At 40.2% G+C, this 23,947-nt stretch overlaps 1 protein-coding gene across 3 annotated transcripts; it reads right to left on the bottom strand.

Moving 5' to 3' along the window:
• Nucleotides 1-1,196: 1,196 nt before the first annotated feature.
• rinl (Ras and Rab interactor-like) lies at nt 1,197-23,509 on the bottom strand. Of its 3 annotated transcripts, XM_047390805.1 has the most exons (11): nt 23,135-23,509; nt 22,736-22,901; nt 15,710-15,821; nt 14,222-14,294; nt 11,172-11,260; nt 11,009-11,091; nt 6,960-7,179; nt 6,201-6,869; nt 5,755-6,078; nt 5,522-5,653; nt 1,197-3,555 (listed from the first exon to the last, which is right to left on the bottom strand). In XM_047390805.1, coding segments are annotated over exons 1-11 (2,364 nt in total). In that variant the 5' UTR covers nt 23,137-23,509; the 3' UTR covers nt 1,197-3,061. The 3 variants fall into 3 exon arrangements, with proteins under 3 accessions (XP_047246761.1, XP_047246762.1, XP_047246763.1); XM_047390806.1 differs by lacking the exons at nt 22,736-22,901; nt 23,135-23,509 and adding an exon at nt 19,909-20,045; XM_047390807.1 differs by lacking the exons at nt 14,222-14,294; nt 15,710-15,821; nt 22,736-22,901; nt 23,135-23,509 and adding an exon at nt 12,953-13,155.
• Nucleotides 23,510-23,947: the final 438 nt, after the last annotated feature.

The raw sequence follows: 23,947 nt of genomic DNA, 5'->3' as shown, positions 1-23,947 counted from the left end.
GCCTCAGGAATCTTTTGCAGGTGTTTAGAGTTAACTCGTTGATTCAGATGATTAGGTTCATAGCTCGTTTAGAGACCCTTTTAATGATATGCTAATTTTGTGAGATAGACATTTTGGGTTTTCATGAGCTGTATGCCAAAATAATCCGTATTAAGACAATAAAAGACCTGAAATATTTCAGTTAGTGTGCAATGAATCTAAAATATATGAATGTTAAATTTCCATCATTACATTATGGAAAATAATTAACTTTATCACAATATGCTAATATTTTGAGAAGGACCTGTACAGACTCACCAGAATTGGTTAGTGAAAGATTAGAAAAACATTGCCTTATCCGATGGTCTCGATCTCAACGTGAATGCATGGATCCATCATGTCTCCTATCAACAGTTCAAGCTGCTTGTGGTGGTATGATGGTGTTATGATATATTGCTGGCACATGTTGTGCTTCTCAGTATCAACTGGGCATCAATTAAAGACCAGAGGCTACCTGAGTATTGTTGTTGAACTTGTCCATCCTAATATGTACACGCTGTACCGATCCTATGATGGCTAAGCCTCAGGAAAATGCTGTTTTTTGTACATGACAATGAGTTCTGTTGTGCCTGCAGCTATAACCAGATTGGGTCTCTTGACAATTTAATTGGGATTTGTTGAATTTGTTTTTGCATAACTTTTTCAGAGTTGTTGCAAATTGCATAAAATGTGTGTTGTTTTTTTTTTTTGTATCTAATAAAAAATTAGACAGATATATCGGAAAAAATAATAAAACAATGTAAAACAATAAATATAAAATATTGTTTCTGGTTTTTTTTTTTTGGGGGGGGGGGGGGTTTGCATTTGAATAAACATGGAATGTTAAGAATATTCCTGCCTTTCTTAAAATTCTGTGGAAATAAATCTTTATTGGCATTACTCCAATCCAACTCCTCTTCTAATTGCTGACCAATAAACCCACAAAACATGTCGCGTTTTAGACAAGCTGTGGGCTGAGTTTAAAACAATGCAGGAATCAATTGAGAAGGTGTAATGCTGCCCTCTAGTGGCGTAAGAGAAAAACATTTCTGTAGAACTACTGAGTTAGCAAAATGTTTTTATCGTTAATAATCTTCCCTTCTGATTGGGTGAAGCACTGTGAAGGGGAACTGAAAACCATTGAAAGTAAAGCAAGATGTTGTTGGATACCAGACAGGTTAGCAGGGAGAAGAAGAGATCTTTATTTAAAAGCAGAAATTGTGAAAGTGCTACAGATAACATCCATAAAACACTACTGCTTTGATAAATAAAAGCTTGGGTTTGCTACACAGACACATATAACCTCAAGCAAATAAATCTTAGTTAAATAGTACTGACTTATAATAACTCTTGACAACTATCTGATGATGTACAGTGATAAAGCTACTACTGCTTCTAACTAAAACAGCTGCCTATTTGAAATGAAATAGAAACAGCATCAGTGTATTCCTTTAATCTAATCACCAAAATTAATTTAACATTAAATACATTTGCATATTTAAAAGGATTTAACCTTAATAGTGATATTAGTCACTACATCTTAGGTGATACATGAAGAAATACAGATTCCTGGTCAGGGTGATCACCTATCAGTGGTCCCACTGGTAAACAATCAGTGGGAAATATCACAAAATAGCTTTTAAAGGTGACCACACTGTGTTTATTTGTTTTAAAAGCAGAACAATTTGTGGGGTTTTGTTTGCTTTTTAGAGATCGGAATTTTCCATCTGACAGCGATAAAGTATGTCCTGGGTTTTCTGGTAGGCTACCAAAATATACTGGTCCTGTGGATTTTATGATAATGATAAAATACTGAAAATAATTATAATGATAAACATTTATTTATCCAGATAAAACCTCATTGAGATTTAAAATCTCTTTTCTAAGAGGGACCTTGGAAAAAAAAGGATTGGTCTCTGGTGATTCTGCTTTCATCACTTTCACGGATGTAAATCGTTCCATTAAGGGTGCAACTCTGGGCTGAGAGGGAACACTGAGGGTGTAATATGGTGTCTGGGTACATATCAGTTAAACCAAGCTTATAGAAACACAATGTTTGTTTAAATCAAAACTCCCAGCAGCTGTTATGTAGACTGTAACAGTTCAAGAAACCAAACATACAATAATTAGAGAGGAGAAAGGTAAAACGTGAAGTACATTTTTGATTTTCACATTTTGTCACATTACAACCACAAACTTTAATGGATTTGGGGGATTTTGTGAGATAGACCAACGGAAAGTAATGAATAATTCTTAAATGGAAGCAAAATGATTTAAGGGTTTTATGCTTGTTTGCAAGTAAAAATTTGAAAAGTGTGGTTTGCATATGTATTCATACTACCTTAGCCAAATTACAGCTGTAAGTCCATTAGGGTATGTCTCGACCAGCTCATCTACAAATTGGTTATTTTTGCCAATTCTTCATTGCAAAACCGTTCAAGCTCAGCCAGACTGGAATAAAGAGCATCTGCAAACATCAACTATCCAGCCTTGCCATTGCTTCTCAGTTTGATTTAGATCTGAACTTTGACTGTTCCCTTCTAACACATGATATATGCTTGTCATAACATCACAAAATGTTAAAAAAGTTCAAGGGGTATGAATCATTTTGCAAGGCATTTCACCTTAAGACTTTGAACGACAAACACTAATTTAAGCATCTTGTTTAATTTCCTGACTGTGCTTCTCAGTGTTCAGAGATAGAGGCAACTGCGTGCACTTTGGACTAAATATCTTCACAGGTCTCCAGCTAGGAGAAACAAACATAGATACACTTTCACAAGTCAACTTAATATCACCAACTAACCAGAAATAGGAAATTGGTTCACACAGGGGAAACTCACATGGGGCATGGGGCGAACATGAAAGCACCACTCAGAAAGGCCCCAACTAAGATTCACATCAGGGACCTTTTCATGTAAAAATTTAAATGCCATACTGATGTCTATTTAGATGAAGAATTAAGGCAGGTTTAGGAAGGGTTTGACCCAGGGAGAACACTTTGACAGTCTCCCAATGCATACTTTATTGGCAGCAAAGTTTGTCACCTCAGGTCTTCTTTCAGCTCTCCATCAGAATCATCTATGCCCTCCTCTGTTTCTGTGCAAACTCTCTGCCTGTCTTCCTGTTTGTGGGTCGTCACTTCTTGCTGAATTGCAGGTCGAAGGTCTGTTTGCACAGTGGTCTGTGGCTGGTCTTCCAGTTCCTGTTCACACTCTGCATTATCACTTGGCAACCAGTAAACATCTGTGCTAATTTCTGTCTGCTTCTCTGAAATATCTGCGTTTTCATATTCATTTTCTCTCCCACTTTCACTCTTGCTCTCAGTTTCTGTCTCCGCATTCTGTTTGGCCATCTGCCTGCGAATCGTCCGTCGGTGCAGGCTGCGACGAGACTTGTTGCAGTGGAGTGTGCGTCTGCGATGCCATTGGTTAATCGAGTGTTGGGCCTCCACGCTGAGCTGGCGGGCAGCCAGCCGTGGCTGGAAGCTGCTGATGTAGAAGAGAGAGGCGTACAGAGTTGTAAGGTAGTAGCCACCTATGGAGAAGAGAAAAGAGACTCAGCAACACTGTTCAAATTTAGACACCACTGTGTGAACGCTGTGATTTGGTTGTTTGTATTTCAGTGTAAATTTTCTTGTAAAAGTATTTACACCCCTTGAGCTTTTCCACATTTTTGCCATGTTGAAACCAAAAACTTCGACATATTTTATTAGGATATTATGTGATAGACCAACACAACGCAGAGCATAGTAATTAAGTGGAAGGGAAAGGAAACATGGTTTTCAGCATTTTTTACAAACAAAAAACGTTTGAAGAGTGTTTTTAGCTCTATTGAGGCTTTGTAGAAGCACATTTTCCTGCAAGCTACCATCTAGAAGGTGAATTACTCTTTGGAAAATAGCTTAAGCACCATTAGAAAGGATATGAGGAGCATCTATGAAAATCATTTTTTATGTCTTGACACAATTTCTCTATTGGATTTGGACTGGGGCATTCAAAAATATCCTACTGTGTGTTCAGGGTCCTTGCATCCTGCAGGAAGGTGAATCTTTGCCCCACTCTCAAGTCTATGGCATATTTGCCACCATGATTGCCTGGTAGCTAGCTCCATCCATCTTCTCTTCAACTATGACCAGGTTCCCTGTCCTTGATGGAGAAAATCCTCCCCACAGTATGATGCTACCACCACAGTGTTTCACTGTCGGGATGGTGCAATGTGCAGGGATTCCAAGACACAGTGCTTCGCATGTAGGCCAACATTTCTATTTCGGTCTCATCCGACCAAGCACCTTCTTCCATGTTTGTTGTGTCCCCTACATGGCTTGTGCCAAGCTGCACATCTGTGAACAGTAGTTCACATATTGTCACTGTTCTATAAAGGTCAGGACTGTGCAGTGCACAACCACTGGTTGTCATGTCAACGGATTCTCCCACCTATGCTGTGGATATCTGCAGCTCCTCCTGAGTTTTTATGGGTCTCTTGTGGCATTCCAAGCACCTGTGTCTTCCCTGATATATACCGACTCTGACAAGCAGACGGTGCCAGATTTTTGAAAGCCATCGTGTGAGTAGATATCCAGCGTTCCTTCCTGTCTGGTCATTGTTTTTTGACCTTGCCTTGTCTCTTGGATTTTGCCTCTCTGCCTGCCCCTTGTCGGACTGTTTGGATTTTGGTTTTCAACCCTCTTTCCTGCATCTGGTTAATGCCTCTGCCTGCCCCTTGCCTGACGTCTATTGTTCCGATCATTGTCCCTGTTTCTGTCCCCAGATTATTGAGCCAGCCTAGCCCTCGGATTATTCAGCCTGGAGTCACTTCTTACCTGCACTGTGGAGATCTCTGCCTGCCACCCACTGAGGTTTCCCCTCTGGGTTTCAAGTTCAGCCCAACACAAAAGCAGGTTAATGACTTTTCTGATCCTTGCAAGATCTGGAGAAACTACAAGTCACTAATCCTTCTTTCTGCTTCAGTGATTCCCAGAAGCTGTGTGGAGTTTAACCTGGGTGACGCTTTCCTGTGGCTGAATAAACCTTTTAATCTTTCCTGTGTCTGGCTGAATCTTGGGTCTGCTTGTTTCCGATTTGTAATAGAGCTTTGGTAAGTGGATTTTGTTCTACAACCTAACCTTGTTTTAACTTTTCCACAACTTTATCCCAGATCTATCTGGTTTGTTTCTAGGTCTTCATGATGCTGTTTGTATTAAACCTCTGAGACCTTCAAAGAACAATTACAGCATACTCCAAAAGACTTAAAGCCTAACCTGCAGGGAAAGTATTGAGTTGGGGGTTTAAGATTAATGTAGACCGCATTTTTCAGATATTTCATTAAAATAATAAAAAACAAGGCGTCCTTTGCTTCCACTTCACATCTATGCTCTACTTAGTGCTGTTTTGTCAAATAAAATTCAGGTGAAGTATGCAGCACGTTGAGGTTGTTTAAAGGCAAAACTTGAAAAAGCTCAAGGGCAAAAAAATACCTATTCAAGGTACTATGTGGGCCTCACCTTCTCCCTGTAGCTGTGTGGGGTCCAGCAGCTCCATCATGTAGTCTGTGTCCACCTGTAAGGTGACCAAGTTGCTACGGAGCAGAACCCAAGTCAAACAAGGCAAGAAATCATCTGCTCCAAACACTGTTCCTGTAGGAGAGGAGAGTTTCAGGTACCAGCACCATCCACATCTACAGTCCAACATTTAGGACTGGAACACTAATTACATTTTACTGCAAGCCTCAACCTACCTGCGCTAGAAGTAGCATTAGCACTCATGCTGTGGTAAATGCTCTTGCAGACTTTGAGAAGAATCTGGATCTTCTTGTTTGGAGAGTAGGTCTCATGCATACTCGCCCATCTCTGTTGTATTCTCTCCAATGTGACAGAATCAGGGACTCCGACTCCTTTTGATCCACCAAGTTCTTCAACGCTGTTCTTTTCTAGCACTAGGAAGTTTCCCTGGAGACGCTGGAAGATGCCGTCATTAGTCCGGGAGGTGTGAATGCAGGAGTAGAGATGGGAGCAGACGGGCTTCAAGGCCACTTTGTGGAGGGAGAGCTCCACCAGGGAGTCTGGAGAAGGATTTAAAGACAGATTAGGAGAAATTCACATTGAAAGATAATACATTCATGCTCCATTCTTGGTAACAAAACGGTATTTGAGAATCTTAAGTGTTAAGTGTGGCCTCACTCACCAATCTCAGAGTCATTTAAGTCAGAGATGCTGTCCAGTATTGCCTGAATGTCTTGGTAGTCTAACAGGATCTCCCTAATTGACGAGAGTGATGACCTCACTTCCTGTAGGAACTCTGCTCCCATCAGCCCACTGGGATCAGAACCTCCCTTTAGAGTCAGCTCCACAAATCCTTTAACAGCCTCTCCAAATGCAGTCCCTTTTCTCTCGCTCAGCTCCACCACTCGATTGGTCAGTTTTTTCTTCTGGGACACCAGCCCACCGAGCGCCTGGCCCACAGCCGATAGACGGTTGATGACCTTTCCAGCCAATCGATGTGCTGAAGGGTGGTGGGTTGGGAGGCCTGCCATTTGGGACTCCTGCTCTTCCTCTATGCTGCTAATTGACAGTGAATCGAGTTCCAGCGATGGGGGATGGAGCAAGGACGAAGGCCTGGGTGGAGGCAACCAAACTCCATCTTCAATCCAGGACACTCTGTGAGGAGACTGAGGCACAGGGCTGCTGTGACGGTGCTGCTCAGGCGTTCCTGGCAAGGTGGGAGTAGAAAGACTTCCTGTGCTCGCTCTCTGAGGGGCAGCACATGCAAAATCCCGGCTGGGCCTCCTGAGAACCACTCCTGTTGGTGTCTGTGGTGTGAGTGGGGAATCAGCGGACCGAGCTCTGGTTAGACCTGCACAATGAAAACACCAACCTAATAAATTAAAGCTCAACCCCCCCGTTTAAAATGCAGTCTTTGTGTGTCAGTGCATTTAACTCTGACCTGAACCCTCTGTAATGGCAGCTTTGGATTCCTGGTCCAATGAGATGGTTCGTTTGCTTTGTATTCCGGCTCCGGCCCAAGTCCGGGTGGTGCTGAGACGTCGCTCTCGCCGGATATTTGATGGCTGTAAAGGTGCTGGCCTGTAAGTCAGCCAGTCGTCTCCATGTTCATGAAGATAGAGGGGATTTATGATGCACAGGGCTCCACTGGAGGAAGTCAGCTTTTGAAAAACAAGCATATGAGCAGAAATTAGGAATGGACAGAATGACTGGTCTTCAATTATTTAGGCTTTGTTTAACCTGCCTTCCCCATACCCGAGAATACCAAGCAATTTAAAAGGCATAGGAAGAACAGTACAGTCATTATCAACACTACACCCTTTACTGAAGAGTATTTCAGGGAACTGGAAACCTTTTTCAATAAAACATTGGAAGAAACCAAAAGAAAAGTAATCACATTTACAGGTAAAAACCACTTGGATCTAGTGCCACATATTTCTAATGGAAAAGAAAAACATGAAATCACAATATTATTGTTGGAAATAGCGATGATAATCAAATGCAATTGCCCACATTTTCCTTACTCTCTCTCTTGTTTTTATCATTACGTCGACCACAACCCTTTCCGTGAGCGTTAGCATCCTCACCACTAAGCTCTATATCAGGTGTTGGCCTAAAAGACCATAAACATCATTTCAACTCGCCAAAATATGATTGCAAAACAGAACTTTAAAGCCTACCAAATACTGCAGCCAAGCAGTCTTTTGTGACTGCGACATTCCCCACTGGCAATGGTGATTCCTATTCAAGTAAGATCATAAATTGATCTTTTAGACTATATGTAATTGATTGCCACATCCCTTGTCACAATACTGATTATCTGCCATGCAGTTCAATATCATAAAAAGGTATGCTGCTTTGAGAAAATAATGCATCAGAACTGCCTTTCTATTCTTTTGATAATGCAGCTTATGTATTGTGATTCTAAGCATGGCATGTTGAGAATCTCACCATATTTACTGTCCACATACTCCACTGCTATATAATTTAGCGCAATAGCACAATAATAACCCTAAAGAGTTCCTGGCTTAGGTAGTTTTCATATATATTTTTTATAAACAAATGTAGTTTTCTTTTTTAATACTCTGTATAGTCATAAAAACTGTAATACCTTTGATGCACTACTCAGAGGTGATAATGTCAGCATAAACAGCACATAGAAGAACATCCTGAGTATGGATAAAGCAGTGCTAGGCTTAATAGAATAAATGGTATGTAGGAAGAGCCAGGACAAAGCATGATAAATGTGCACGAAGTTGGTTCAATGTAATAATTTTTAAGAATCCCTTTGCAAGCATTTCCATTAATGTTTTTTTCAGCCAACTGTTGTGTAAAATGTAGTTCCCCTTTAAATAACCAAGTCAAGTCAAGTTTATTTATATAGCACTTTTCAGCAACAAGGCACACAAAGCGCTGTACACAAGGAAAAACATTACAATAATACAGAAAGTCAAACACAAAAAAACAAATCAAATGACATTAATAATCCTTGGGGGTTTACTGGTAAGAGCTGGTTCTAATTCAATCTTTGTAATAGAGCTAATTAGCTCATTAAGTCCTCTGTGGTAAGGAATTCATCCTGTGCTACAAGACAAATGATAATATTAATCCTTGAGGTCGCCGGTATGAGGCAGCTGTGGTCCCATCATTCAAATAACCAATTTCCCTGGTGCTGGGAGCCCAAATAAAACATGTTGTTTATCGCACAGCTTCGTGTTTTGGGCTTATTTTTTATTACTGAGTTACTTGAATAATACTTTTGCTAGAGCACATGATTTTAAGACACAACGTGTCATGAAACTGGAGTGTTGTGCTGGACCAATGTGCAAACAGGAGCATGGGAGCCGTAGGATGAGTATAAAACATTTTAATAATAGAACTGGGAAAACTTACAGAGGTGAAACAGAACATTGGCAATGGGAATGGCAAACAGCTGTTGACATGCTTGGCCTGACTAGCAGTAGGATCCAGTGGCAAGCAATAAAAACCAGAGAGTTTAAATACAGGGGCAGGGTGGAGAAATGACCAATGAACTAAAAGAGCTAATCGAATGACGTGTGGAGCAGCTGGTGACAGGGAAAATGCTTGGCAATGGAAGAAGGGAGGCTAATGAATGAGCACAGATGAGCAGGAACACAGAAACACTGGCTGGACTATTGTATTCAAAAAGCTGCAGCAAGAGTTCTGATCAAAATTAAAAAGAGAGATCATACTTCCCTTCATTGGCTCCCTGTTAAATCCAGAATAGAATTTAAAATTCTCCTCCTCACATATAAAGCCCTTAATGATCTAGCTCCATCATACATCAGAGATCTGATTGTTCCATATGTTCCTAACAGAGCACTTTGTTTTCAGACTGCAGGTTTACTGGTGGTTCCTAGAGTCTCTAGAAGTAAAATGGGAGGCAGATCCTTTAGTTATCAGGCTCCTCTCCTGTGGAACCAGCTCCCAGTTTTAGTCCGTGAGGCAGACACCCTGTCTACCTTTAAGGCTAGGCTTAAAACTTTCCTTTTTGATAAAGCTTATAGTTAGAATGGCTGAGGTTATTCTGAGCTACCTCTGTAGTTATGCTGCTATAGGCTTAGGCTGCAGGAGGACATAATGACCACTTTCACTCATTCTGCTACATTCTCACACTACTCTTTAATTTTGTGTTATTTCCTCATATGTCAGCTTTTAACTTTATGTGCTTTCTCTGTTTTTTCTCTTTCTAGAAGCTACATCTGGCCTGGCTCTGTGTTTAGCTGTGGCACCCTCCTGGAGTGGGACATCGGCCAAGCTGCTGCTGCCAACAACGTAATGCTCACCTTCTACAGATGATACACTTGGCCCTGTCTTTCAGTGTTTCACCGTCTCTCCTAGACACCACTACTGGCTGAGCTTTTACTATGACTAACTGTACTCTCTTTCACACTCTAGACTTGAAAGCTAGCTCAGAGTTCATCTGCTTAGCTGTTTTTATCTCCTAGATGAAGCCTCTTCACTTTTCTTTCCTATAGAAAGTACTACTGGATCAGTGCTTCTGCATTCTTTTTGTGTCTCTCAGTCGTGGTAGATGGCTGCTCACACCGAGCCTGGTTCTGGTTCTTTTGGAGGTCTCTTCCTGTTAAAAGGGAATTTTTCCTCTCCACTGTCGCTACATGCATACTTAGTATGAGGGATTGCTGCAAAGTCAACGGCAGTGACTGTCCACTGTCTCTACATGCTCATCCAGGAGGAGTGAATATTGCAAGTCACTGACTGGATGCAATCTGCTGGGTTTCCTTAGATAGAAAATCTTTGAACTAATTTGAATAATAAACTGAATCTGACTGCACTGTTTAATAGTTAAGGTTTAATTGGAATGTATGTTCCTGACTTGAAATCTATGATTCAAATGAATTGACTTTATAAAGTACATTGAGACGACATGTGTTGTGAATTGGTGCTATATAAATAAAAACTGAATTAATAATACTGGCTCTCCTCATTCACAAGAATCAGCATTGGCCAGTGAACATTTCTGTTGGTTGACTTCCACTTAAGACATAAAAAGGTAACCCAATGTAAAGATGTCAAAGAAAGATAAGTTCATATTTCAGTGCATGCCTCTGGTAAGAAATGGAAAGATATATGAAGTTTAAGAAAGTTTTTATTCAGAATGATCAGAATCAGCAATTGTGTTTGCCTGCAATAAAAACTGGGTCACCAAACGTCTTTTACTGTTTACTTGGAAAACAAAAGTGTGGGAATACCCACAAGCTTGACTAACAACAGTTTGGAGACATTTGGTTAGTGGCTAACATCACAAGATACGCTGTTCTAGACATTTATTATTTTTTGTGGGAATTTAACTTTAAAGGTCTGACTCAAGTCACTCAATGAATGTTTTGTTTTGTGCTGCAGCGGCTTTTGAAAAGAATTGCTAAACTTTGAACGTCCTCATTGAACAAAAGCAGAAAAGTTGTCCCCTCGCTAAGTACTCATTCTCACACTCACCAAGTAACTTACCTGAATGGAGCACATCACATGGCTTGGCTCCATGTTGGGCATTTCTCCAGTCTGTTGCTCAGGCGGTGTGGACAACCAAGCTTCTGTAGCACAGAGATAAATTTTAGTAGAAACTACTGTCGTTTTATAGTTATGATGCAGGAGAATGAATCCAAGGACTCACTAGGTTCAAGCTGGGAGAGATGATCTTTGTTCATCTCTGTTGTACAGTAGATCCTACAGGGAATGGACAGGCAGACAGCCAACACATCCCTGATACAGAAATAGAGAAATGGTGAAGGTTCATACAGTGCCTTTTAAAAGTATTCACACCCCTTAGGAATATCCCTGTAAAATGTGCAAAAGAACCTGAGGTAGAAAAGGTACCTTACAAGAATTGCTCACAATACTAGTGGCAGCAATGAGGGTCAAAATTGTAGATAATAGATTTTATGATGAAGTCAAATTACAACCACAAATAACAGGGTAACAGTGTATGTTATTAGGATTTTATGTGATAGAGCAACAAAATAATTGTAAATAATTGTAAAGTGAAAGGAAAATGACACATGGTTTTCAAGTTTTTTAGAAATAAAAAATCTAAAAGAGTCCATTGGTATTGATTTATCTGATATGCCTAAATATGATCCAGGACAGGAGAGAGAATTTATTAGGGAAGCAGGCACAAAGTTTAGGGATTTTTCCGGACCGCAGATTTTGCCACTGGTAATTAAATGTTCTGTAAGGTTCTGCAATTTTTCTTTTCAAAGTAGGAGTGCCGATTCATTGTCTAACATTTAAAAAACATAGTATTTATAGCACAATAATAAACAAAGTAAGAAAATGATAAAAAAGTGAAGCAGCCAAAAAGCCCATGGTAACTCTGGAGAGCCACACCTCAGGTGTCTGCTGTTGAAAGAAAGTTATAAGAAGTCCTGTTTGGAGATTGCTGCAAGCCATTTACGGGACACCGTGAAGAACTCTGTCATAGAAAACGAACTCTGCACATCATACCATCCCCCTTTGAAACATAGTGGAGGGAGCATCATGTTGTGGGCTTGCTTTCCCTCATTAGAAACCAGGAAGCTGGTCAGAGTTTACGAGATATTCATGTGTTAGAACGTTCCAGTTAAAGTTCAGATCTAAAGCCTATTGAGACCCAGTGGAAACACCTGGAGAAATGATGTTCTCCTTCCAGTCTGACTGAGTGCGAGTTATTTTGCAAAGACAAAAGGTTCAAAATTAATACGGATGTACACCAGATTTTCAGATTTGTATCTTTGAAAATTGTCAATTACAAATAATTTTCATTTCAATTCACAATTATGCAGAACTTTGTGTTGATCTATCACAAAATGGCCAACCTAAATGCACTAATGTAAAAAAAGAGGGCAAATATGTTGAAGTTCAAGTGGTATAAATACAAACCGAATTCCAAAAAAGTTGGGACACTAAACAAATTTTTTATAAAAACTGAATGCAATGATGTGGAGGTGCCAACATCAAATATGTTATTCAGAATAGAACACAAATCACAGATCAAACATTTAAACTGAGAGAATGTATCATTTTAAGGGAAAAATATGTTGTTTCAAAATTACATGGCATCAACAAATCCCAAAAAAGTTGGGACAAGTAGCAATAAGTGGCTGGAAAAAGGAAATTGAGCATATAACGAACAGCTGGAAGACCAATGACCACTAATTAAGTCAATTGACAACATGATTGGGTATAAAAAGAACTTCTCAGAGTGTCAGTGTCTCTCTGAAGCCAAGACGGTAAGAGGATCACCAATTCCACCATTGTTGCGCAGAAAGATAGTGCAGCTATACCAGAATGGTGTTACCCAGCGTAAAATAGCAAAGACTTTCAAGTTATAATCATCAACCGTGCATAACATCATCAAAAGATTCAGAGAATCTGGAACAATCGCTGTGCGTAAGGGTCAAGGCCGTAAAACTCTACCGGATGCTCGTGATCTCCGGGCCCTTAAACGTCACTGCACCTCAAACAGGAATGCCACTATCAAGGAAATAACAGAAGGGGCTCAGAAATACTTCCAGAAAGCATTGTCAGTGAACACAATCCACCGTGCCATCCGCCGTTCCCAGCTAAAACTCTACAGTGCAAAGAGGAAGCCATTTCTAAGCAAGCTCCACAAGCTCAGACGTTTGCACCGGGCCAAGGGTCTTTTAAAATGGAGTGTGACAAAATGGAAGACTGTTCTGTGGTCAGATGAGTCACGATTTGAAGTTCTTTATGGAACACTGGGACGTCATGTCATCCGGACCAGAGAGGACAAGGATAACCCAAGTTGTTATCAACGCTCCGTTCAGAAGCCTGCATCACTGATGGTATGGGGTTGTATGAGTGCTTGTGGCATGGGCAGCTTGCATGTCTGGAAAGGCACCATTAATGCAGAGAACTATGTTCAGGTTCTAGAACAACATTTGCTCCCATCTAGATGTCATCTCTTTCAGGGAAGACCCTGCATTTTTCAACAAGATAATGCCAAACCACAGTCTGCAGCAATCACAACATCATGGCTACGTAGGAGAAGGATCCGGGTACTGAAATGGCCAGCCTGCAGTCCAGATCTTTCACCTATAGAATACATTTGGCGCATCATAAAGAGGAAGGTGCGACAAAGAAGGCCCAAGACGATTGAACAGTTAGAGGCCTGTATTAGACATGAATGGGAGAGCATTCCTATTTCTAAACTTGAGAAACTGATCTCCTCTGTCCCCAGACGTCTGTTGAGTGTTGTAAGAAGAAGGGGGGATGCCACACAGTGGTAAAAATGGCCTTGTCTCAACTTTTTTGGGATTTGTTGACGCCATGTAATCTTGAAACAACATATTTTTCCCTTAAAATGATACATTCTCTCAGTTTAAACTTTTGATATGTGATTTGTGTTCTATTCTGAATAAAATGTTAGATGTTGGCACCTCCACATCATTGCATTCAGTTTTTATTCACAATTTGTTTAGTGTCCCAACTTTTTTGGAATCCAGTTTGTACTCTGATGATAAGATGTCTAAATTTGTTTAAGTGGTTTGGTAAGACTTTAAAGTGGCCATTACCTGTATATCTTAACATATACTGATAAGGTTTTTAAGATCATTGTCAAAAGTCAGTTGAATTTTATCTGTATGTATATATCTGACAATCAAGTAACAGAAAGGTTTAGCGTGCATCTGCAAATATGATATAAAAAGTAAAGTAGGTTCCTACCTGGTCAGAGAGTAGAACAGCACCAGCTGAGGCAAATCAGAGAAAGACAGACGAGATTCAGCAAGCTGGAAGGCTATCACAGATAAAAAAAAGAAAGAGTGGGCAGCTCAGTGTCATTACATGTTTAATTAAGGTAATATGCATTCTGGGAAACATTTTAAGCTTGAACAAGGAAGTACAAAAAAGGGGACTTCTGCAGAAGTTGCTGTCAATGCTCAAGTAGTTTTGCTTGTTGTCACTTTTTTTCCCAGCACTGGATTGTTTATAATAAACAAGTTTCTGCAGGTCAGAGAGGTCAGCTGATCTTTTAGCATGTAGTTTTCACACACAGTATCTAGTCAGAGGTCTGCCTGCATTCATCATGGGCTTTATCCTCATTTTAGGCATTTCCTTTTTCTTGAGTGGAATAAGCATAGAAAATAAAACTAATTTATTTTAACAGCAGGCATCAGGTGAACAAATTCAGATTGTGTCAATATTTCACACAGACATAAAAAATACCTGCACCCCTACTAATCAGCTGCAATCCTTAATTTCTTTTTCCTGACAGAATCATGTCTGACCATCCTACTTAAACCATCACCCTCAGATTAAAGACACTTGGTTAAAGTGACCAGAAGCAACAAGAAACCACTAAAGGTCCAAGCCTACTGTGAGCTGAAAACTGCTGGAACACAAGTGTCACATTCGCAGTGAAGCCAGATGAAGCCAAACATGAGCTAAGAGACTGGTGGTTAAAAAAGAAACCCCTGTTTTATAGTTATGTTTTATGGTTAGATGAGGCAAAGACAGCTATTTTGTCAAAACGACAAAATGTATATTTGGCAGAGTCAATGTGAGGCTATCAAACCCTTAGAAGACTCTACTATCTGTGAAACATGCTGGTGGTGCATTATGCTTTGGGCCTGTTTTCTCTGCCAACAGTACTGGTGCATTGCATAGAGTGGATGGACGTTCATCTAAAAATCAACATAGAGCTGACTGAGTTTGACATAAAACACATATATTAGTTTTCGGGTGGATAATGTGGGTAATGTGAGGAGTTTGGAAAGCTATGATCTCAAATCTAGAGACAAGGTGTTAGCTATGTTTAAAAGCAGGGTCCGTGCCAGGAAATCAATTCAAACCGATTCAAATCAAATTTACCACCTCTGCTAAAAAGAGATATATCCAGATATCCAGACATAATTACACCTGAAGCTGGTTGGTGGCTACAAAAAAAGGATTGTGACTGAAAGGAAACCTTTAACCAAATATTAGTGGGGGTGTACACATATATTTGACCATGGGTGGAATTAGAAAAACCATAATAACGTAAACTGTATGAAAGGTATTAAGTATTGGCCTGATTTATCATGTTATTAACATGCTGGTCTGCTATGTTTAGCAGAAGTAATGAATCAATAAATATCAGTTGAAAGAGAAACCCAAGTGACCTCAGCTAACTGGATTCTACCCAGATAGACGTTTGTACATATTGTTTCGTACCTGTCCCCGTGCAGTTCATATTATAATCAAGAACTTCTCCATGCTGATCTCCTGCAGACACACACAGTAGGCAGGGCCGAGACGTCACAGAGTCCCGCACAACCAGGAAACTCTGCAGGGAAACACAAAGTGACTCATTTAGCTGTCTTGAGTGTGATTGAAGCTGCTTGAGCAGTAAGATGTTTTCTCTGAACCTCCAACACACACAGACCACACAGCGGGGCTCCATGGCAACTAGGCCATGACACTGGGGGGTGGATATAAAGAACTGACAATTTCAACGTGTGGTTTTTGAAAGCCGCAGTGGTATATCTTTTCAGCAACACTGTGTTGTTTCGATCTCTTGTACAAAGTCCTAAATGCATAGCATATCTCTTGAGTGTAGATAAGTTGTAATCCTGTCTGTGCTGAAGTTAACTTTAATGGGACTGTGACCCAGACATAGTTGAGTATCTCTCAGCAACTCAACTCAGTAGATCATGCAGCAAGATTGATGTAATGATGAAGATTCTCTACAGCTAAATGAATTCCGCCTTTTAAAAACAACGTAAAAGCAAAAAACATTCACTTTATATGACTAATAAAAAAGGTTTTGAAAAAAAGAAATGTTGGTCATAGCCATGTTATATTCTACACAGTCACAGGGAAGATCGCTGACTTGGTTAGGAATGTTAACCACAATAGGTCTTTCTTGAGAAGCTGGTGGACTTAGCATATGAATGGAAAGTTGAGTGGAGGGAGAAAATGTGTCCGCAAAGGCTGCACAAGCAACAGTAATAACCACAGCAGGGGTTTGTGGAAAAAAAAAAACCCATTCAAATGTCAGTCAGTCAGTCATTTTCTACCGCTTATTCCATAGTGGGTCGCAGGGGAGCTGGTGCCTATCTCCAGCAGTCTATGGGCAGGAGGCGGGGTACACCCTGGACAAGTCGCCAGTCCATCGCAGGGCACCATTCTAATGTTTGGGTGGGGATTTTAAAGGCATGGACTTCAGTTGGATTCAATGCTTCAGAAGCCACCACACACGTATTCAGAACAAAGATGTTCACAAGTCATTTTTCCAAGTCAAGTCTTAAGTCTCTAACAACAGAAATAAACATTTTCTCTTAAAATCCACAACATGTAGTGCAACCCTAACCCTGCATTGCTATAGGTTAGGATTCCAGACCTGTGCTGTTTGTCCTTAGGCCTAAATTAGCCAATGAGCTGATAATTATCTTTCAATATTTTAATATTTATTAATAGTTATCTTTAATCTTTTAACATTTTGTTAACCTTACAACAACACTTTCTGTTGTGGAAGTTGCTACCAATGAAGAAAGCACATACAGGTCCTTCTCAAAATATTAGCATATTGTGATAAAGTTCATTATTTTCCATAATGTCATGATGAAAATTTAACATTCATATATTTTAGACTCATTGCACACTAACTGAAATATTTCAGGTCTTTTATTGTCTTAATACAGATGATTTTGGCATACAGCTCATGAAAACCCAAAATTCCTATCTCACAAAATTGGCATATTTCATCCGACCAATAAATGAAAAGTGTTTTTAATACAAAAAACGTCAACCTTCAAATAATCATGTACAGTTATGCACTCAATACTTGGTCGGGAATCCATTTGCAGAAATGACTGCTTCAATGCGGCGTGGCATGGAGGCAATCAGCCTGTGGCACTGCTGAGGTCTTATGGAGGCCCAGGATGCTTCGATAGTGGCCTTTAGCTCATCCAGAGTGTTGGGTCTTGAGTCTCTCAACGTTCTCTTCACAATATCCCACAGATTCTCTATGGGATTCAGGTCAGGAGAGTTGGCAGGCCAATTGAGCACAGTGATACCATGGTCAGTAAACCATTTACCAGTGGTTTTGGCACTGTGAGCAGGTGCCAGGTCGTGCTGAAAAATGAAATCTTCATCTCCATAAAGCTTTTCAGCAGATGGAAGCATGAAGTGCTCCAAAATCTCCTGATAGCTAGCTGCATTGACCCTGCCCTTGATAAAACACAGTGGACCAACACCAGCAGCTGACACGGCACCCCAGACCATCACTGACTGTGGGTACTTGACACTGGACTTCTGGCATTTTGGCATTTTCTTCTCCCCAGTCTTCCTCCAGACTCTGGCACCTTGATTTCCGAATGACATGCAGAATTTGCTTTCATCCGAGAAAAAGTACTTTGGACCACTGAGCAACAGTCCAGTGCTGCTTCTCTGTAGCCCAGGTCAGGCGCTTCTGCCGCTGTTTCTGGTTCAAAAGTGGCTTGACCTGGGGAATGCGGCACCTGTAGCCCATTTCCTGCACACGCCTGTGCACGGTGGCTCTGGATGTTTCTACTCCAGACTCAGTCCACTGCTTCCGCAGGTCCCCCAAGGTCTGGAATCGGCCCTTCTCCACAATCTTCCTCAGGGTCCGGTCACCTCTTCTCGTTGTGCAGCGTTTTCTGCCACACCTTTTCCTTCCCACAGACTTCCCACTGAGGTGCCTTGATACAGCACTCTGGGAACAGCCTATTCGTTCAGAAATTTCTTTCTGTGTCTTACCCTCTTGCTTGAGGGTGTCAATAGTGGCCTTCTAGACAGCAGTCAGGTCGGCAGTCTTACCCTTGATTGGGGTTTTGAGTGATGAACCAGGCTGGGAGTTTTAAAGGCCTCAGGAATCTTTTGCAGGTGTTTAGAGTTAACTCGTTGATTCAGATGATTAGGTTCATAGCTCGTTTAAAGACCCTTTTAATGATATGCTAATTTTGTGAGATAGAACTTTTGGGTTTTCATGAGCTGTATGCCAAAATTATCCGTATTAAGACAATAAAAGACCTGAAATATTTCAGTTAGTGTGCAATGAATCTAAAATATATGAATGTTAAATTTTCATCATTACATTATGGAAAATAATTAACTTTATCACAATATGCTAATATTTTGAGAAGGACCTGTAGTTGTCTGAAATCAGTCTCAGCAAGGTATTTAAAAAGAAAGCAGAGGAAGTACAAAGACTTAGGAAATTTTCTATGACATGTCGAGACTTGTCTACGCTTCATTCAGGCTACAAGATTGTGAGAGAGAGTGAGACTTTCAGCAGATAAAAGGAAGGCTGAATGGTGTAGAATAAACATGGATGTGCTGGATAAAAAAAAAAAATGTTTGCAACATTTTGGGAATCTCAGAGCTAGAGGAATAATTTACAGTCTCTAGGGAATACACATAAACACTGCTATTTTTATAATGCTAACCATGCTAACCATGACAATTGTTAAGTTAAAATGCTAAAAAGAGTTTAAAATACACACGTTTTTTTTGTTAACGGTAAAATATTTCTAGACCTGTTCTACAATTTCCCTCTAATTATCAAATGTCTCACAGACTGCCTCTGAAAAATGAGACCACACAACAGCCTCTTAACTGATGTAATATCATGTTATCTCTTTCCAGGTTAATAGATTATGTTTAAAGGCAAACAGGTGATGTCACATCTTTGAGTACCAATCAGGATTGAGGAACATTTGAATCAAAATCTGATGGCAGCTGTTCTTAGTAATATGCAGGCAGAGCATTGCTCAAAAGAGGAAGTTTTCAAAAGTCTTGCATGTTTATCTAAAAAACGTTTGGTTCTGAATCACTCAGGAAGAATTTTGAACATTTGTACCAAAAAAAAGACTGAGGTATGAGGTGCTGCTATTAGAAAATGTTAGTCTGATCACCCTGTTTTTCCTGGAAACAGAAGCTACAAGAAAATGAAGCAGTTGGTTGAGTCACAGCGAACTCGTGTAAGACAAAGCACATCCAGTCCTGAGCAATGACTCACTGATATCGTAATGTTAGCTCAGCTCAGAGGTGTTCCCACACATCATGGTGCATGAATTAATTAACATGAGCTTTTAGGCTCAGAGAACACAGAAATAAAGTCAAGATAACTTCACGTCACTGAACTTTGAGCACAGATGACGTCCGCACAAGACTACTCTTTCTGCGTGATTCACAGCAGCCCAATAGCCAAGTCATTTCTTGTTCTACATCTATTTTATACCACAGCCACTACAGCACACCAGCACACTGTGCTAAAGAAAGTCTTCCTCCAATTTCATGGGTCAATAACCTGATGCTGCCAGTTACTGTTTTGCATTTCTTGCTAATTAACAGAATGCCATGCTTTACAATTATCATCCCATAGAGAGCAAATGCATTTTGCTACTCACAGTGTCTCTCTGCAGCTGGTGCATCCATTTTGTAATGTCAGTTCCCTGATACGCACACCGTATTATTCAACAGTACTTCTGCATTCAGTTTAAAAAGGATTCTGTTGTATTGTCAAATGTAAAACAGAAAAGGGAACTGCTGATGGCACAGAGAGAGGTGTGCATGCGCTGATCAGGATAAGAAAACCTTTAAATGAAACAGCACTCCATTTCTTTGTTTTACATGCAACTTCAAGTTGCCGGACTTTAGGAAAAGCCTGGATTGCATAAGAGGACCAGCAGCAAGACAACCAAAAAATTGACCTTAATATGCAAAACTTAGCCGCAAAGACATGAATGGGGCAGAACAGAAAAGGAAACAAAACAGAGGATCAGAAACAAGATGCCCAAAGTGATCGGAAATTATTATCAGGCCCACAAAAGAAACAGATGCGGTTTTAGAAACTTTTTAGATTGGTTTAATAAGACCTGAGATATTGATAAAATATTCACAGTTTTATTCAAGCAAATAAAAAAGCAGAGAGGCCTTGAGTTGAACTGCATAACTTCATCACATTGAGTAAAATGGGCCAAAACAGTTTTAAGGGCCAAATGTTACATGTATTTGTGAGAAAAATGTCTACCTTTCTCACATGAAAAAATGTGATGATTAGCCAGTTTAAAGGTGAACAGTCAACGTACAAGTAGACTCAAAGAGAATGAATCCAAACGAAAAAGAAGGATAGACAGATGATAAACAGAATAAAAATGGGATTCTTATTAGAGCTGATGGATCATTAGTAGTGAAAAAGAACTCGGTAGGCTCCAGTCTGAGCTGCTGTCATTAAGGGGGAAACATCATCAAATTTTAAAGCCAGAATATAGAGTTAATCTCTAAAATATAAAACATCAATAAATTAAAATCTGGCTTTTCTTTTTCTTTTTTCAAAGCAGATAAGAAGTTTTAAAATGTGCCTTTTAAAAGAGCCTTTGGCTAAACGTTTCTTCAAAACAAAAACACCATTACCACGTAGAGATGTTAAGGTACTTGAGACTGGTCTCGAGAACAGATTTTTAAAGAACTGGTCTTGAGTACATTCTCACTCAGCTGTTTGTCGGTCGCGGACCCGCTAGACATATGATTTTTTTCCCCCCAAGACCGGTCAAAACCACGTTGCTTTCTTTATTGCGACTTGGAGAAACAGTCTAGGAACATATGGATGTTTACACAGCAAAAATGAAATGCAACCTTACTGGATACACAGAATACTGAGGGTCTGCATAGATGTAAGTTTGGGTTCACCTAAATGTTGTTGCAAGGCAGCTATCTTAAAATGGTGGGCGCACCAGCACAACCAGTTAGTCTGGGGCCCTGTTACAGGTTAGCTTAATAATAAGCTCCCACAGGCAGATTTTCTTTAAATGTTTGATGCAACATTATTAGGATTACAGCAATGGTCTTGAAAATGGTCTCTTATTGGTTGGGTCTTGGTCTTGGACTTGGAGGTGGTATCGCCTTCCTCAGAGTCTTGATCTTGACTCCGTCTAGGATTAGGTGGTCTAGACTACAACACTACCATGTATGGATGATTCTGTAGGATGTTTAAGAGCTAAGGTTTACTGAGCCGACTGTAAACAGAGAATGGACTGTATTTTAAACACAAAAAAAACTTTTATCAGAAATATGTCAAACAGATGTGTGGCTGCTTATTGGCAACACAGGCAACGGACAGAAAAAATACTACTACTTTCCCTCAAAATCCAGTAACCGTATTTCTTCTCATGTACTCAACTCGACATTCCTCATTTAAAACATAATTTTGCCCGGGGATTATGAACAACTGAAAGCTATTCCATAAATACAATATATCTAGTAGAAAAGTGTTGTTTCATCACCATTTTGACTTTTTAAGTCCCCGGTCAGTACAAACATGACCTCCGTGGATCCTTAAGAGATTACATAAATAATCAGTCAGTCAGTCATTTTATATACCGCTTCTTCCATAGTGGGTCATGGGGAAGCTGGTGCCTACAGTATCTCCAGAAGTCTATGGGCAGGAGGCCCATACACCTTGGACAGGTCACCATACCATCGCAGGGCAACACACAAACAACCACGCACAGACTCATTCACACACTTAAGGGCAATTTAGAGACACCAATTAACCTAACCTCTTTGGACTGTGGGAGGAAGCCAGAGTAGCCGGTGAAAACCCACGCATCTACAGGGAGAACATGCAAACTCCATGCAGAAAGACCCCCCGGCCAGAGTCGAACCCAGGACCTTCTTGCTGCAAGGCAACAGTGCTACCAACTGTGCCACCGTGCATGAATAATCACTCCTGGAATGAAAATTCCTCCTACATAGTGTTTCTGGTGATTTGATTTGAGGAATAAGCTGTATAAGAGGCTTGTTTTCACCAAGTCTCTGAGTCAAATGAGCTAATACACAAATACAGATTGTGTATTAGTATTTTCACCTGTCCCATGTGAACCATTACCTTGACATGAAGGTTTTGGGCCAAACAACATCCAGTTGTGGAAAAACGAACTACTTATGGATTAAAACAAAATCATTTTCTATTGATCTTATGTAATATTCTAATTATATGAGACACTGAATGCTGGGTTTTCATAATCTGTAAGCCATAATAATAAAAATGTCAAGGAATAAAGGCTTGAAATATTTCAGTACATGTATAATGAATCTATATATGAGTTTTGTTTCTGAAATAAGTGACAAAAAATATTGACCTTTTTAATTTCTAATATTTGCCACTGTTCTTACATACGAACAAGATCAGTTAAAATCGACACCTTACAAATCTGAAGTTGATTTTTCACATACCCCAGCTGGTGCTCCTCGGATAGCAGCGTGGGCCCCCTCTCTGTCCCAGGGGGCCCCAGGACACCAGGCATCCTGACAGCCCCTCAGTTTTTCCAGCAGTGAAAGTCTCCTCCTGCTGCTTCTCCATGGGATGGCTGTTGTCCCATTAAGAGAAGCATGCACTGCCCTGGACACCAACATATGAACACCATAAGGTGAATGTGGAACATGTTTACGCACATGTGCAGTTAAACAGCTCTCATCTTAACAACAGTTTGAAACTTCAGTGATGAAACTTAGGTTAATAGCAGGCATGAGTGGAGGTTTTCAGGTTTTCTGTAGTATCTGAAATGTTAAAGTTTTCTGAATTTCAGATAAAGAGTAAAATAAGTTAAAAAGAAGAAATTAGGTGCTACTCACATGTCGTCCTTTCTCTCCTCGATTAGAAATATCTACACATTATTCGGTGTTCTCTAGCTCGTACTCCTGTTTTCTACTTGCAAGGAACGTGTTGCTTAAGAGCTGAAAATATCAGAGCAGGGCTAAAATAGGAAGTTCACGTTCGTGTCTGCAACACATCCCCAAGAGATTTCCTGCAGTATCGTTCCAGATCTTCCACATTTCAGCATTGTATCGACTGCCCATACTGCTGGAATGTATTTTTCCTTCTGTTTCATATCACATGCTGGACTATTATGCAGTTTCAAGTTCCATTAGAAAACTCACAAAAGGTTCTTCTACCATGCTCCTTTCTCAAGCCTGTGGTTAACCAAACCTCTGAGCGCTCTGTGATCAGTGAAAACACGCTGCATGTTCTCTAAATGCACTGTGGGACTATATTTATGTGTGAATGCAGTGCTGCGGATGTCCTCTGCTGGATGATTTTTATAACCTTCAGGTATAGATAAGATACTAAGACTATCTGTGATCAGAGTGCACAGCATGTTGTGCATGAGAGGAAAAAGCTCTCACACCAACAGGTTCTTATTGTAGAAGCATGAAAAGATGATTTCACAGAGGAAAAGGTTTGAGGCTATTTTCTGCTCTTTATGAGCAGACTGGTTAGCTGGAGCTTTATCAGCTCTGCTTGCCACCGAAACCACACGCTTTGAGTCATTGTTGATAGGTCAACATTTCTATGGCGAGAACATTCGTGGTCTTTTTTTTTTTTAATCAGAAGAGGTTCTCACCTGCAACATTATTTATGCTGCAGCCATGACCACGTATTGGTCA

This window comes from Girardinichthys multiradiatus, chromosome 18, assembly GCF_021462225.1.
Source record: "Girardinichthys multiradiatus isolate DD_20200921_A chromosome 18, DD_fGirMul_XY1, whole genome shotgun sequence".
Taxonomy (NCBI): domain Eukaryota; kingdom Metazoa; phylum Chordata; class Actinopteri; order Cyprinodontiformes; family Goodeidae; genus Girardinichthys; species Girardinichthys multiradiatus.
Note: the sequence above shows the minus strand (reverse complement) of the source record. Positions and strands in the feature narration are given on the sequence as shown.

Excerpts from the sequence above, each read along its gene's own strand:
- rinl (XM_047390805.1), bottom strand. Across the intron at positions 14,295-15,709 it reads TATGAACTGCACGGGGACAG|CCTTCCAGCTTGCTGAATCT; the intron begins GTACGAAACAAT and ends TATCTGTGATAG. Across the intron at positions 3,556-5,521 it reads CACACAGCTACAGGGAGAAG|GTGGCTACTACCTTACAACT; the intron begins GTGAGGCCCACA and ends TCTTCTCCATAG.